Source organism: Cyrtonyx montezumae, unplaced genomic scaffold, assembly GCF_038088225.1.
Source record: "Cyrtonyx montezumae isolate F1298 unplaced genomic scaffold, pur_monq_1.0 scaffold_0, whole genome shotgun sequence".
NCBI classification, from domain to species: Eukaryota; Metazoa; Chordata; class Aves; order Galliformes; family Odontophoridae; genus Cyrtonyx; species Cyrtonyx montezumae.
Window position 1 is genome coordinate 35147805 of NW_027071824.1, and position 16701 is coordinate 35164505.

At 41.4% G+C, this 16701-nt stretch overlaps 1 protein-coding gene across 3 annotated transcripts; it reads right to left on the minus strand.

The window, feature by feature from the left end:
- Positions 1–3849: 3849 nt before the first annotated feature.
- Positions 3850–16701, minus strand: MTRF1L (mitochondrial translation release factor 1 like). Of its 3 annotated transcripts, none has more exons than XM_065732564.1 (7): positions 16328–16701; positions 14202–14281; positions 12820–13003; positions 7910–8073; positions 6949–7066; positions 5078–5214; positions 3850–4815 (listed from the first exon to the last, which is right to left on the minus strand). In XM_065732564.1, exons 1-7 carry the CDS (start codon positions 16623–16625, stop codon positions 4612–4614), a joined length of 1185 nt encoding a protein of 394 aa, XP_065588636.1. In that variant the 5' UTR covers positions 16626–16701; the 3' UTR covers positions 3850–4611. The 3 variants fall into 3 exon arrangements, with proteins under 3 accessions (XP_065588636.1, XP_065588653.1, XP_065588644.1); XM_065732581.1 differs by having other exon boundaries at positions 12820–12978; positions 14202–14342; positions 16328–16416; XM_065732572.1 differs by having other exon boundaries at positions 14202–14342; positions 16328–16416.

The window sequence follows — 16701 nt, forward strand, 5'->3', positions numbered from 1 at the left end:
AACGTGGATTGGTTTCACACATCAGTTCTTCCCATTCCTGCCCTATTGCAATGACATGATGGGGACACTTATAAGTCTCCAGAGGGGCCTTGGTGGCAGTGGCTCCAAAGGCCATGAGACAGCAGAGTGCCCGGGAAATAGCAAAGCCAGCCCAGGGCTGCCTTAAGGACTGGCACACAGGGCCAGAGGCAATGCTACTGATGCAGGCACCCCGCATTTTTGGGAAGGGAGAGGGACTAGTGGCATGGCAGAAACGTGCCAACCCACGTGGATGCGTGGGGAAGAGCATCAGTGCTCATGGTGAATCAGGGGGTACACGCGTGGTTTTGGCGGGTGCGAGGCAGAGGCGCAGGGGCCGGTGGCTGCTGTAGGAAATGGGGCCCGCGCTGCCCGCTCCCTCCCGCCCGCCAAGTGCGGGGCTCTTCCGTGCTGCGTGTGCGGGGGGATGGGCGCGGGAAGCCAGCGCTGCTGCCCAAACCTGCGGGAAAAGCATTTCCCATATGTTTCTCAATCCGCATGAAAGAGAGGCTCCCCCATCCGAGTTGATGCTTAATTTAGGAAATTCAGGCAACTTGAGTAGGTCGGCAAAAAAAAAAACTAGATAGAAAATGGAACTCCTTCCAGTCACTCGGGAGAAAAACCCACACCTCCGTACCTACGTGCCAGGGAAGAATGGAACGAATCCACCTCCGCCTTTGTATGGCCAGAGCCGGAGAACGAAGCCCCTTCACCCCTTCCCCCACCGGAGTACCGGAGCCCGCGGGCCGGGCCCACACCCCGCACTGTCAACGATCGGATCCCGTCCGGTCGGAGGCAGGGACCCGCGCTTTCCCCAAACCGGCGGCTTTCCCCGCAAAATGGTGGTGGCGGGGCAGCGGCGGATGCCTCCTCCCATCGGCGGCGCGGTCCCGCGGGCGGGAGGTAGACGGCAGCGGCGCTGCCCGTCGCCGAGATAGGAGCCCCGCAGCACGGCGCAGTCCGGCCCCGGAGCGGCGACCGTGGGGCGGGCAACGTCCCACCGCGTGCAGTCAGCGAGGCGAGAGCGGGCAGAGCAGACTCCTATTCCCAGTGCCCCTGTTGCATCCCCGCACAACTCGGCCGGCGCAACCCCTCCCGCCACCCATCCGTCCCCGCCGCCCAGGAGCTCGCACCGCAGAACCCCTCGGCCCAGCTCCGGACCCGGCGTCACCCCAGCCCGAGCGCCCCGCACGGCGCGGAGCAACCGACGCTCACCTGCCGCGCCGCAACCGTATCCCCGCGAGCTGAGAGCGCGCGACCGCCCTCGCCGGGTACTTTTAAAAACTTTGAATTTGGTACCAAAAGAGCGCCAGCCAATCGGGAGCCGCCGGCCCTGGCCGAGCGGCCAATGGGGGAGAGGGAAGGAAGCGGGGGCCAATCCGAGGCGCGGAGGGTGGAGCCGGCCCCCTTCCTATTTTCCCTCCTCGGCAGGCGGGGAGAGAGAAGAGTGGTCGGGCGGTGGCGCGCTCCGCGGAGGTGTGGCCGCGAGCATCTCCCGCCCGGCCGCGCTCGCCCCTCGGTTCCAGCAGCGCGGGAGCTGCGCTGTATGACCCGCGCCCCGTCCGTGCGAGCAGAGCCTGCTTCCGGGCGCTGCTGCGCTCCTCCCCCGCCCTGCCCGCGTGGAGGGTCTCGCTGCTTTTCTAGAAGAATGAGTCACTGCAGCCTTTCTCCATCTCCATTCATTTTCAAGCGGGACAGCCGCAGCATCTCTGCACGTAGGTGCAGGGTGTGAATGCACCCCCCAGGGAACTCTTCCAGGGAAGAACGTGTTACACAGGCGGCTCGTCTCATCGCAGGGAAGAGATGGATTTCTTTTGAGGTATAATAGGCACTATTAGTTGCTGGCAGCCTGAGGACAGACTGGATTTAAAAGGAGGTGGCACACCACCCTCACCGTGCCACCTCACAGCTCAGGAAGGCTACAAGTGCAGTGATAGGACAAGGGGTCAGTGCTCCTAAAGTAATGCCTCCATGGCACCCAGAAAACAATAGCACCTACTGACATTCTTGCTGAACATCGCTGGCCACCAACCAGCAGCTGCGAGCACAGTGAGGGGGTAGGTGGTATGCTGCAGCAGTGGCAACAGCAGGTCACCTCCACTGATGATTTCCACAAGTGCAGCATGAAGGCTCTTTTTCGCTGCTGCCAAAAGTGCACAGTGAATGGTGATGACTATGTCAAGAAACAGCATTTTGTAGCTGAGAATTAACAAATAACGTTATTGTGTACTTTGCATCTGTGGTAGCTGCCATGGAATTAAATAGGAGGCATTACTTTCAAAGCAACCTACACACAAATCTTGCATTAAAATGAACACAGAGCATAAGAGACTTCAAGCATTTATGGCAGAAAGTTTGCATTGGCAAACCAAAGAGATCCCTATGCTATAAGCACACCTTGTGCAACACTCGAGTGTGTTCATTTTCAGATACCTGTTAGCCACCTGCCAGAATCACAGAGTACCTGGCTTTTCTCACCCTAGCCCCATGTCAAGCAGTAAAGCACAGCGTCTGAGCAGAAGACAGACAAGAGCAGGAAGCGTGCAACAATGGCTCTGTTTGCAGCACTGATGTCGTAGGAATAAAGACTTCAATCCTAGATGCTGCTCCAACCAATCTAAATATTCTACATACAAGGAGTGTGCCAGCTGGGAGTTGTAGATCTTGGTAAATCTAGAGATAGGTAAGGTCTCACCAACAGGAAATGTATACCCCACCTAACACAGACAGTCATTTCAACATCTTAAGGTAACATATATGACTTTAATTTGAATATTTGGAACTTGGCCATTCTTACTCTGCAATATTTTCTATAAAACAAAACTGACAAAAATATTGAGTCTGCATTTGTTTTTGAAATACATTCATTCAAACTGCAATCCTAAAATGAAATAAATGACACAGTGGGATTGAGCATACCCTTAGCAAATCTGCTGATGGCAGCAAGTTGAGTGGTACAGTTGACACAGTTAGAAGGGGGAAATGCCATCCAGAGAGATCTGGGCAAGCTCAGAAAGTGGGTGCTCAAGAATCTAATAAGGTTTTAGCATGGTCAAGTGCAAGGCATTTCACTTGGGTTGAACCAATCCCAGATATGAGAACAGTCTGGGAGGACAACTTGAAAGCAGCTCCGTGGAGGACTTGAGGATTCTGATATACAAAAAGCTGTATGTGAGCCAGCAGCGCACTCCTGTAGCCTGGAAAGCCAGCTGCATCAAAAGAGGGATGGCCAGCCAGGAGACTGAGGTGACTGTCCCCCTCTGCCCTTTTGAAGCTCCATCTGGACTAGTGTATCCAGGTCTGCAGCACAAGAGGAGGGACCTGCTGGACCTGCTGGAGTGGAGCTGTGGAGCAGAGGAGGGCCACGAAGACAAACAAAGGGCCGGAGCACCTCTCCCATGAAGAAATCTATGAGGGAGTTGAGCTTGTTTAACATGGAGAAGGCTTGGGGAGATCTCACTGTGGCCTTCTAGTACCTGAAGGAAGCTTATAAACAGGAGGTGGACTGTCAATTTACATGGTCTGACAGTGATAGTACAAGGAGGAACAGCTTTAAACTAATGAGGGTGCATTTACGAAGAAATTTTGTTTACTCAGAGGATGGTGACATGATGGAATGTGTTGCCCAGAGAGGTTGTGGATGCCCCATCTCTGGAGGGATTCAAGGCCACAGTGGATGGGACCCTGGGCAGCCTGATGTAGCGGCTGGCAATCTTGCCATGGCAGGGGGTTGGAGCTAGATGACCTTTAAGGTCCCCTCCAACTTAAGCCATTCAATGAGATGATAAACTGATAATGATCAGTTTTGATTTTTCATTCCTGATCAAATTTTATATAGCATGCTTTGCATATTTCTGTAAGGTACCTGTAGCAAACTCCTGTATTTACTTCATTCTTACTCTAATTTCTTACACTACTTTTAGTCAGAAGTCTCCAGGTAAAGAACTGTATTCATGGTAATATTTTCCTTAGGTTCTGATTTCTTATTTACTGCTACTTTGAATATACTGTGTGTGTGTATGCACACATATCCACAATAAATGACAGGATAATGTAGCATGGAGTCAGCAAGTTCTGTATTACCACAAATATTTAAGATTGCAAAATGTTCCTATCTGAGGTTCAATAAGACTACATGTACCTATGTTAGTAGAATTAAAAAGCAAAGTTTCTACACTTTGTACAGATGTTTTATGATGCTGTTAACCGGATAGTTTGAAACAATGAGATGTCATTTGTATTATGTAAACTAGAGAAAAAAAATTAGTAAAAGGCAGAGTAGTGTTTGAACAAGACTTGGAACTAGAAATAGCTCGTTTTTAATGCATACCTTTTGAGAGTGGTGTATCAGTATCTTCTCGTCGAAGAAGGTTAAAAACTGCAGTTACATCTGGCCCAGTCAAATTTACTTTACATGCACAGCATCAGCAACAAGGTCTTTTACTCAACAAGTAAGAAAACTGCTTACCATTCACAAGGAAACCAGCTTTCATTATCTGAAAAGCAGTTCTGTTTTCTGAGTGGCGCTCCAAGAAGTTCTTTTGCAGGCAAGTATCTATATACCTGCTGACACGGCTGGACAAAGAGCAAAGTTCATTTTTCATGTTCTGAAATAATTTCCATTAAAGACTCATAATCAGCGTATTCCTTCAGAGACTGTATCATTTCATCTAGCATTTCTTCCCCTAACATGAAGCACTCAGTGTGATGCACTGATCTGCTGATCCTGTGGTCAGTAATCCGGTCCTGTGGAAAGTTGTATGTTCTGATCTTCTCTGACCTTCCTTTAGTTCCAATCTATCAAACAAGAAGATTCAGTTTACAACACTGATTATAAACCTTCTTATAGGAAGAGTGAAATACTGATTAACCATTTAAAATGAACGCTTTCTCTTCCTCATAAATACATAAAATCTGTTTACATGGTGCTTAGACTTGATCAGTAGTCACACTAACTGCTCTTAGATTTGTGAAAGAACATAGGAGTTAGCAAATATAGGAGATAACCTCCAAGAACATATGCTCATATAGAATTAGATCTTCACAAAATGAAACTTACTTGAATCTTTCGAACACTGTTTCTCTTTTTGGTTTCTTCTTCTAGTTTGATGTTGTACAGTTTAGCATAAAGCATTTGCATAGCCTTCTCTTTGTTTCTAATTTGAGACCTTTCTTGCTGACATTCAGATGTGACCCCTGCCAAAATAATGAGAATTAACACTAGACTGTAACATAATAAAAATCTCTAGAAATTGCAAACTGTTTTTTATATATGATGAAAAAAAATATGCATATTTGGACAAGGAAGGTAAGAGTCCAGGCTCCTTCTTTTGTGTCTGATGATATTTTGGGAAAGAATTGCCAGTAGTAGGCTGAGTTGTGTTTTAAGCTTTAAGACAGAAGAAAATAGATTTATTTTGGTATGTTGGACAATGAAATAAAAGATAAACTCCTGGAAAACACCTATAATTTCTGACAACAGTTCCAGCAAATTAAGCAGTAAAACAGCAGTAATGTACACTAGATAGTGGCTATACAGAACGTACCCCAAAAAAGTATGTTTTCTTCCCAAAAATATACAATTTAAGTTAAGACAATAAATGAACATCCTAAGAAAAGAGCAAGAAGAAGAAATGCAGGAAAAGATGTTACAACCTAAATTTCTTTTTGGAAATATCTTAAATAACTCTTGTAAAAATTCAATATACTGATATATAATTATATAGCATTAATGTATGAAATATATGTTTAAAAACAACTACTGAGGTCATAATGAAGACTTATAAATGGACTTGGGATGAGATAAATTGAAAGTAAGATATTTGTGAAGGAAGAGCTATTTTTAAGGCAAACAAAAAAATTCAGATTAGGTAAAATGCAAAAAGAACAAAAACACAACCTTAAGCACTACCCCTAGTGCATAACCACAAAAAGTAACTGCAATGCATTTTAAGATTTCTATAAAAAAATGCCAATAACCGCCATCAGCAAAAGCTAAGGCCACTGCTTCTTGTCTACATGTTTGGATAAAGAAACAAAACAATACAAAACTTTTCTATCTGAGTACCTTTTTGTCACTGAATCTTAAGTAGAATTCTATCATCTTTACTATTTACCTTCTACTTTACTGAGGTGATGCAACAAGTGTAGAGTGGATTTGTGTATTCCATAAATACAAAGAAATGGGTGGCAAAAACCTAGATATGGGAAGATAAAGCATGCTCAGGATTACCCTGAGGCTGTAAAGCCTGATTAATGTTTGTGGTGGAGAAGAGAAAAAGTTAAAAAGCAATGAAAGTCAAGGCAGCTATCGTGGATTGCTCAAAAGGAAGTTAAAAGCTTAGAAACAGTAATAAAATAAAAAAAATCCGATAGCTAAAAACAGGTAGCATTTGAGGGTGTATCTTAATCCTCTTAACATTCCTAACCTGAGCCCTGAGGATGGGTGTTGTAATTACATCTGTAATCTATGGGAAAGAAGCCAGAAGACAAATGGAAGCTGGCAACTTAAGTAGACTCTGCAACAGAAGATACTTAAAACAGCAGTTTAATAGAGCAACCTCTCTATCAGAGAATAATCAAGAGAAACTATGTCCTAAAATTTTAACCTCTGTTTTTCAGTTTTTTTTCTGTTAGTTGAAAGCTTAAATATAAAACTACTTCTTAGAAATTGATTTGAATACTTCAAGAGCCTAGCACTTATTGGAAAAAATAGATAAGTTACCTACTAAGGCCACAACTATTACAAATGAGGGTGGGCACAAGACACTGCCTTTACATTACATATTCTTACACACACACAAAAATGACACGAAAACTTTGTTCCACTGGTATCCAGGTTTGAAACTGTTCTTTCAAATAATACAGTACAAATGAAATTATGACAGTATTTTTACAGAGTAGGTCTTGTACTAAGGAAAACTGAAGCACCTGTTGGAATATGAACTATCCGTACAGCACTGTCTGTGGTATTGACATGCTGCCCTCCAGCTCCACTAGCTCTCTTTGTTTCTATTCGCAAATCTTTTGGATTAATTTTCAGCATCATCTGTCATGAGAGACAAAAAGAAAAGTCAAATATGCACAGTTTATTTTATAAAGCATATTCAGGCACGATCAAACTATTTTTATTTTTTCCTAAAGTTTGAGTGGTAGCTCAGATCCACTTATAAAAAGCTGGGAAATCAAAGTAGTTTAAGATAAAGCCATCCATTAGCACTAATCCTCCCACTCTTCTGAAAGATTTGCACCCTCCCTCAGATAAGTTAATCAATATTTGAACTTGACTAGATGGGTTTCAGATAAAAGGGAACATAGTAACTTCGCTGGTTCTGCAATGGGATAGTAATTTCTGGGAGGAAGTAATGAAACAGCTTAGAGACAAGAGGAAGGAGTAACATATTTTGACAGTTTGTTGGGATGACATTAAACAAAGATCCAAAGTTTTATTTCTTAGCTGATTATTTATAACCAAGCAAATATGCTAAGGGTCACCCACGCAATTAGAAGGGGAAAATGAGGATACTACAGAAATGGGGAAGAGGAATAATAAAACAAATCTCCATGTCCTTTCTAAACTAAATCAGTCTTTTGCCACCGCATCCAATTTTCCACTGAACATGCAAGGCACAGTTACAGTAAATTTTCAAGTGACAGTGAAATAAACTGCCAGTGAATTTGAGATTACGATTACCAGGAAATATAGAAATTCTTTATTTCATTCCCCTAGGCAAAAATAAACAAATAAATATGACTTAAAACTTTCATATTAAAAAGCAAAATCATAATTAAGAGAGAATAACAAGACAGACCGAAAAGACTTGGGTATCAGCAACATGGCAAGTAAAGCCCAGCTTATGGTAACGTCTGTTAAACTAAAAATAAATGTTACCTCAGTGGGTTGGGGTAATATTGCGACAGTCATTGTGCTGGTGTGAATGCGCCCTTGTTTTTCTGTCTTTGGCACCCGCTGAACACGATGCACTCCTCCTTCAAATTTCATGTACTTGTAAGCATCAAGACCTGCTATACTGGCAACTGCATGTCTTAGGCCACCTTAAATGAAAAAAACAGTTGTAAAAGTGTAAGCACTGTCAGCTATATGTTACTACATTTCAAGCATACACTGGCATCACTGTAGTTTATTTCTTAAAATTACAAATTTATCATTTTGATGCTTCTGTAGAATCACATCAAAAATCCAAGAGAACCCCAAAACATGCATATTCACACAATATATCAAATAAAGGACAGTCAAGTTCCTCTAACAGAATCCAATTAAATTTTTTTATATATACATATAAGGTTGCTTATGAGCCACACATACATACAATACTTCAACCATAGCAGAAATCTGACACAAATAATAAGCTTATGTAAAGATCAAGTTTTGAAAGCCCCTTTCAGCAACTACATCAAATTCTTCTGCTTAGTATCTGAGAACCTCAACATTTAATGGAAGGGAAGAAAACACATCACAGTAAGTCTTAACTTATGAGGAATATCTGTTATTTATAAATTCTTCTTCCCCATTCTCCTGTATGTCTCCTACCTATGCCTCATCTTTGCACTTCCGTTTCATTTCAATTTCTTACTCCATCAGAATTAGCAGAGCTCTTGCCCCCTTACTCACATATTAAGCAAAATATTTGATAGAAACATACTGAAAGCTAGCTCAGAACCTTCAGAATTAGAACTTTCAAACTAAGACCCAGTACAATTCAAGACAGAAGGTTTGTTGCAAGACTAGTTGATGGCATTCCTTCTCCTCGTTTGCCAGAGTGCAACCCCCTTAACTCTGCTAGTGTAACTGAAAGATTACAGAACTGATGATACTATAAGCGAATGTTATTTTTTAAACCTGTCCCTGCTTTGTTTTTCAATCCAAATGAGTTCCCAGATCCCATTCTCAGCAGAGCAGACTGTGTGTCTAGGGGGACACTGGAGACAGAAAACTTTGAAAGAATATTGCTGTTTAAGTCTTTCAATGAAAAGCCCAGACCAGGAAGATGAGAGGCACATACATACTTCTCAGAAATACCATTTTAGGCTTTAAGTTAGGGACAAAGTAACAGCTTTATAAAAAAGGAAGATAAAGAGAACATAGAATGTGATAACACTGCACAGTATAGAAGTCAGTCATCAGCCAGAATGCAGGCAACTACTAGTGGAGAGATTTGCAAATGTTCTTGTTCCACAGAAATTTAATGTTCCCTCCTATCTTTACTGAAAAGTATTACTCTTCACAGTTTGGTTTGTCAACAATGGCCAAAATTGCCTCTTTCCTTTCTTTCACCTCATTTTATTTCCCTACGAATTCTAAAATTTCATTCCCACTTGTAGAAATCTACACTGCTTTCCAATCAAATGAATCATTCAAAATAAGCAGTTCTTGACTTACAGTAATTATCTACAACTAACTCTGTAAGATAAAACCATCATGATGAGAATAAATATGACTCTAAAACACATAATTTAACAAGTAATAATATATGCAAAAAAACTTCAGTTTAAATCAGAAAGGTACACTCTTAACAGGCACTGTGAAATCTTAGTTATTATGCAAGCAGTATTCACATGAGCAAAATAACTCTTCTTGTAAAAGAAGATATATATAACCTCAATAACTTGTTTATTTCTTTGCAGTGCTAGAATTAAAACATACTTGTTCCTTTATATATAAAAGTACTAAATAAATAAATAACAACAGAAAAAATAAACTAAACAATTTCTGTGCATGAGAAAGAAGCCAAGCCAAGTCAGGTGTAAAAATAACTTCTATGTTCAAAATTCAATGGTACAATGGTACTCCAGACAAGATTAATTATGTAATAAGCAGTTAATTGCAAAAGCTAACATTTCGTCCTTTCTCACTTGTCCTGCCATTAGTACATCTACAACAGGTACAGTCTGCCTATGGGAGCTGCAGCTACACGTGCAACATGTTCAAGAGAGTTTTAAGTCTGTAGCAATCACTGTGCAACTGTAGTAATGTGGAGCTTAGTACAAGATGACCAAGAAACTAGTTTAAGACAGGTTCTTACTTAGGTCATATTGCTTCAAATAAACTATTACCAATACATGCTAACTTTCAGGTTTATCAAGAAACAGCCAAATCCAATAAAATCTCAATAAACTCTTTACTCAATTAACTTTACTTAACCTTATTCACTTGTTCATGTTCAGATTCTGGAGTTCTCTGAAATGAGGAAGCTTGACCTTTTAGTGAAGGACCTTGCTTTTGTTCATGTAGTCCACAAGAATTAAATGTGGATGAGATATGAACACCTGGCATATCAGTGAATATCCTCAACTTACGTCTTACTAAACACAGGACCTTAGGAACTGTATAGGAGTGTGGTAGCTGTGCCATCTACAGTGGCTCTACCTCAACTTATTCCCAGTATCTCAAGTTTTGGATGGCGTGTGGTCATAAAAATGAGTACTGTGAGGAAATGCACTGTAAGAGGCTGAGAAAGAATAGGGTTACTTTTATTTTTCTATACATTTGTATCCATAAATTTATATCCTACTTCCCTTCTCATTGTATATGCAAGCTCTCAGCATGCCAAAACAGTTCTAATATACATATTCCTTAAACAAGAAACTTCAAAAAGAAAAAAATTGCTAGATATGTATTAATTTATGACTGATTTTTTATTTCTGGCGCTGAAAAGAATACTTCTGCAGGTTTGTATTCATTATCTAAGAATCGAGCTTCCATCAGAAGGGTAGTCAAGCACAGCTCTCTTTCTCTTGTAATCACAGGGCTGCTTGTTGAGTCAGATCTGCCTTAACTATCCAGTAACAATAGGTAGTGTTCAAGTCAAATCAGCAGATTTATCCAATTAGCACTGCAGCCTCAAAACTGCTAAAGCAGAGACAGAAAGGATGTAAAGTTGGCAGCTGACTAGAAAGTGGTATTAAAACTGATTTCCTCCTTAAATCCCACCTCTTGAGGTATGAAGTAAAGACAACTCACCACTTTTCCTCCTATCGCTTATATTCTCACTCATCTAACCTGCACTGCATTGATTCAATTTGCTTTTAAATGAATGTCACTAAGTTTCTCATCTCAGAAGCTACTTCAGCTTTTGGTGAAATACTGGCTGAAGAGAGATTAGTTTTTCTGATGGACTGCATCCCCTGACTTCCTAGCTTTTCCTACTCCATCTTCAATGTTTACCAAGTAAGCCATTTTCTTTGTTTTTCTTTCCTCGATTAAAACAACAATTTTAAATGATTACTTTTCATGTTGTTCATTACTCTTTATCAATACCTATTTATCAGAAAAGTTAATAAGAACAATTTAAACTATGAATGAACTGCTCGTAGCTAAAAAAAGAACAAAGGATGCTGATGAAAGTACAAATATTTTCAAGCTAGTAGTTACAAACTGCACAAGCACTCATCTACCAATCCATACCATCTTTAAAGTATACATTATATCCATAGCAAAATATGTTACCAAAATATACTAGCTTTACTCACCACACTATGCATAACAGCAAGGCTGCATATCTGTCAACACAGACTTAGCAAATCCAGCCTGCTGAGAACTGTGACTAGCAATCTGTCAGCCAAAAAACCCTGCCATCACTCCTGCACACCTTCATATTTCTGTCTGCAGTTAACTTGAACTGACTGAACCTTTGGCTGCTGGACAAAGATGAAGCCCCATTTTTCTGCTTCCACTCTCTCAAGGAGTATTTCTCTTCCCTCCCTTGTACTGGATCACCTGAAAACTAATCAATTTTTGTATGTAGTTTCTCTGCTGAAATAACTTGGTAATGAGACTTCCAGCACTGATGAAATTTTCCGTGCAGAAAAGTCAAAGATAAAAGCCTGATTTTTGTGAAATAAACCGTACCAGCTGGTGCATAAATCAGTAAATTAACGTCCCTGCCTGTTTGTTATGTAAACCTACCAGCTCCCTTTCTGTAAACACACTGCTCCCAGAGATGCAGACAATCAACTTAACAGCTCATCATCACCAAATACATCAGTTTCTATCTCCTTGCATTCAGTTTATAAAAGAAAATAAAGAGCAACTTATAAAACAAATAGCATAAATCTCTTTGCACTACAATCAAGCTGAAAAACATACAGGTGAAATTTTCTCAAATACTTTCTTAGGTGATCAGATGTTTTAGTTCTCTCAAAGTTGCAACAACTCCCTCACTTTGTGTACCCATTAGCTGTTACATGAGCTATATCCAAACATGTCCTTTCCTTATACAATCCTCAACTGACATTATTAAAAGAAAAAAAAATGTTTTGGATTAAATGCCAAGAACCCTTTTAATTTGCTCTCCTCCTCTCTGCTGAGAAACTCATAGTAATAAATGGACTTTCAACCTGCCTTTAAACAAACCTACAAACACAAGATGTTTGTATTTTTCAGTAAATAGAACAGCACATGTTTGCTAATTTTTTCTCAATATTTCTTTTTACAAGTACAGGTTACATAAAGCTAAAACATATCTGCATAACCTTCTGAACTTATTTACTGCGACACTTAGTTTCATTTCTACTTTTCATTTCTACTTTTTTGAAACTATTGAAAGAATATGTATTTTTTACTATCTAATATTTCAATAGCGCATCTCAAGTGAGATTTCACTCTCAAATACAAAAACTGAAGAGAACTGTACCCAGACATTCAATCTCTGCTTCTAAACGTAATTTCCCAGAAATCAGTCTCCTGCAGTCACAAAATTCATATCATATAAGAATGAACATATCATTACATAAATTAAGAAGTTATGAACATTAACAAACTTTTTTTTTAAGGTTACTGACCTATTTCACTGGGAAAATATTCTAGTATTTCAAATTTCCACTTTTTATAGGCAGCATACCGTCGATACATATCAAATATCTCCGAAGTGAACAGCATCGCCTCCTGTCCTCCAACTCCAGCAGTTACTTCCATGACAAGATCACTGTCGTCTGTTTCTTCTGGAGGAATCAAAAGCAATACTATCTGTGAATACAAAAACACCCATCTAAGATCTCCCCCTTCAATCCAGAATTAATACTGTATAAAATGCCATGCAATAATTTATCTACTCTAAAATCTCCTGCATTAACTCACAGACTCTCCAGAGGGCTGGCTGTTCAGCAACTTCTGACATCCCTTCAAATAATACACAGGAAGAGGGAGGGGAGCATGCTGCACTGCCAAAGGGCTCCCTGCATCTGTCTGCAGTAACAAGATTTCTTTCAAGTCCCATAAAACTTCACAGTACCTTTCATCATTTAGAAGCACTGAATCAGTTAGACACTGTAGGATATACGACTTGCAAGAAAACTAAGCATCTCCATTCCCATTAGATTCCTTTTTAAACCAATATCAACTTCAGAACTAGGAAGGCGTGGATGCTCTGGATTACATTTTTTCAACACCAATTCAGCTATAGTATTTTTATGCCTTTAAAGGAGAGATGGCGTTATTGATCTATTGGATGATGATACACCAGAATACTGGAACCAAATCTACACAATAGTTTTGAGGGCTTGTTTAAAACTCTGTATGATTTATAAATGCTTCTCAATCATTCTTTGTTACTAGCTTTACGTTATATCTCTTTCTTCAGCCTTCCCTTTCTTCTTTTAGCATATCATAACTATCTACAATTTTTTTTTTTAATGACTGTTAAATTGCTGTCAAAGAAATAAAGAATGTGAGTTACAGTCAACTTCTACCAATGGCCGGCCAGCTTCTAGTTTGCCAGTAACATGAAGTACGTTAACAGTTACAAAAAGGTACCTATTGTGATACAAAATACCATTGATACTATGTAGAACCTATACAAGGCAACAGTCTAATACAGTTACATAGTATTACACGGTTTTTTTTCCTCAAAAAACACATCATGCAAGTTGAAAGTTTCTAACATAAAACAAGCTGAACACCCACAAAGGTATATCCAGAAGAGGCTAACTACAGCACCTACGTATCAGGATGAACTGATTCAAAGAAATCAGTTATGAACTATCTACACACAATGTGCATTTTCCATTTTCCTTCGGTAACAGACACTGGTTGAAGAGTACAGTTGGCAGAGGTGGGGGAGGGGGTGAAGAGTTAACCATGCACATCTTATTTCAATGAGAGGACAACTTAACTTTGTTAACTTAGGAATGGCAAGGAAATAACAAGCTTTCAGAGGCAATCTAACCTGGTGTTTCAGTTCAGTTATCTCTTCTTCACAGGAAACGATTTCCCTTTCTGCAAGTTTCCGCAGATCTTCACTCTCATCTGGAATATTTGAGTATGGTTAATCCTCAGACTTAAACCAGTGGCACACTCAGAAAACCTTCTGAAAAATAAACATATGAAGAACTTACTCTACAAAATAAAGAAAATCACACTAAATCTGTCAGAAAATGTGATTAATGTTATGATCTAGAACAAAGACAGACAGTATCTACTATTCGAGTGAGATGTTTCTACATCTGACATACAAGAAACACCACTTAGGCATAAGAAAAAAAAAAAAAAAAAAAAAAAAGTAAGGCAAAAATCTGGAGAAGGCTGCCCCAGGAATGTTCTGGGGTCTCACCCCTGGAGACAGCCCGACCCCAGCAGGACATGGCCCTGGGAGATGCATGACTCAGCAGTAGGCTGAGCCATTCCCTGAGCACCTTAACCATCTCAGCCACCCCATGATCTTGAGGAACACCCTCCTGTATTTCACTGATAGGGACACAAAGGACTTAAAGGGTAGAGAAGTCCCACAATTAACATTTAATTAAAAGGACTACTGCCATATGTAAAACTTGCATGTCAGTAGCTATAACTTCAAGTACTCTATCCATAAGAAGTTATTCTAAAGCAGCTGCAGAATTTCCGAATTGTTGAAAGACATAAACATGGAAGAGTCCTCACATAAGAGGAACTTGTAATTTTAAAATGATACTTGACTGATCAACACTAGAGGTTTACAGTTAGACTTGTTTTCCTGTGCATTTACATACGTTAAGATGTCCCTTCTTTCTACTCCCTGGTTAGTATCAAACTTCAGATTTAAACAAAATACAGCTTAAACTACCCCTGACCTGTGCTAATTCAGCTCACTTGCACATAAGAGAACAAAATAACTCCCACAAAAGGAGTCCCGCAAAAGGACACACAATGAATGGACGTGGAACACAAGGACACAACTGCATAGCCAATGGCAAAAGACCAAAAAGAAAGATGCCAGACACCAACTCTTTGTGTACAGTTAAGTCTTGGGGGTGCCCTCACAGCAAATGCATGCCTTTTCAGCATTGTAGTTCATGTCAGTGACTGACTACATTTTAAAATAAATTTTACTGACATTAAAGATCACATTTAATATCGGGGGACTATTTTTTTCCCAAATCACTTCTGCAAAAAGGGAAGAAAAAAAAGTACATGTAAATTGGTTTCAATAACAAGTATGCTTTACTTACAGCTGGCAAGAAGCACACATGGCTGAGTGACTGACAAACTGTGACACCTTAAACACACTAAGCTGGTCACCTGCATCCATCCACTTCTTTATTTTAGACCAACTACTGTCTGAATGACGACTAGCATTAAGGCCAAGAAAATCAGATATTCACGAAGTAATTGCTAAGAATGAACCTATTCCATAGCACAGTTGTATATTTTAATATACAATATAAGCTCTAAAATCACTTAAGAGACATATGGTCTGATGTTTGGGCGGCCCTGTGTGGAGCCTGGAGTTGGACCCGATGATGGGGCCCTTCCAACTCTGCATTTTTTGACCTTATCACATAAGGATGAGCTACAGATGTGACTGTCTAAACTCTTACGATCACCTAGCTTAAGATCAATGCCAGGTTTTAATGACATAGCAGGTTCAGAAAGGAGAGAAAAGTCCTTCATTTCCACGCAATGGAAACTAACAGATTTAAGGCAATTATTAACTTTTCCAACGGAAGCATTTCTCCTTTTTTTCACTTCACGCTGGTAGAGAACGAATAGGAGATAAAAAGAAAAAAGAAAGCACAACACATTTTCCTTTCAACCAACGTCTGTTATCTCCTCCAGCCGAAGAAAGAAGAGCTATTAGCTCCTCCGCGCAGCCTCAAGCGCGCCCCCGCGCGCCGCAACGCATCCCACGCACGCGCAGTCGATACCAAGTCGGCAGTGCCACTCAACCGCCTGCACCCGCCCCCCTGCGGGGGCTCCCCCAATCACTTCAGGTTATGCATTAATTAGCCCCGCCCCGTCACAGGACTGATGGACCGACCCACACCTCCGCCGCGGCCCTGAGGCGGGGCCGGGTAGAGGCCTTCTGACCCGCCTCACCTTGCAGTGCCAGGTCCCGCGTGTCGCGCAGCTCCCGCTCCTTGTCACGCAGTCGTTGTATCCGCGCCGCCAGCTCCGGCCTGGCCTCGCCTTGCACCTGCGCCTCCAGTAGGCGGCTTAAGGAAGGGGTGGCGAACAGTTCGTCTAAGCGGGGCCGGGCGCTCAGCCCACGCCGCGGCTGCTGCGGACGTGCTGCCGCCGCGCTGCCCCTGCCGGACGGCGCTTGGTAGTTGCAGGCAGGCAATGCGATTGCCCGGCAGCTTCGAGCCGCGCGGAGAGCCCGCGTGATGAGCCCCATACCGGCTTAGGACCGCGTCGTGCACCCAGGCCTTCTTTCGTCAGCCCACCGCGCCGGAGGTAACCGACGGCGCTCG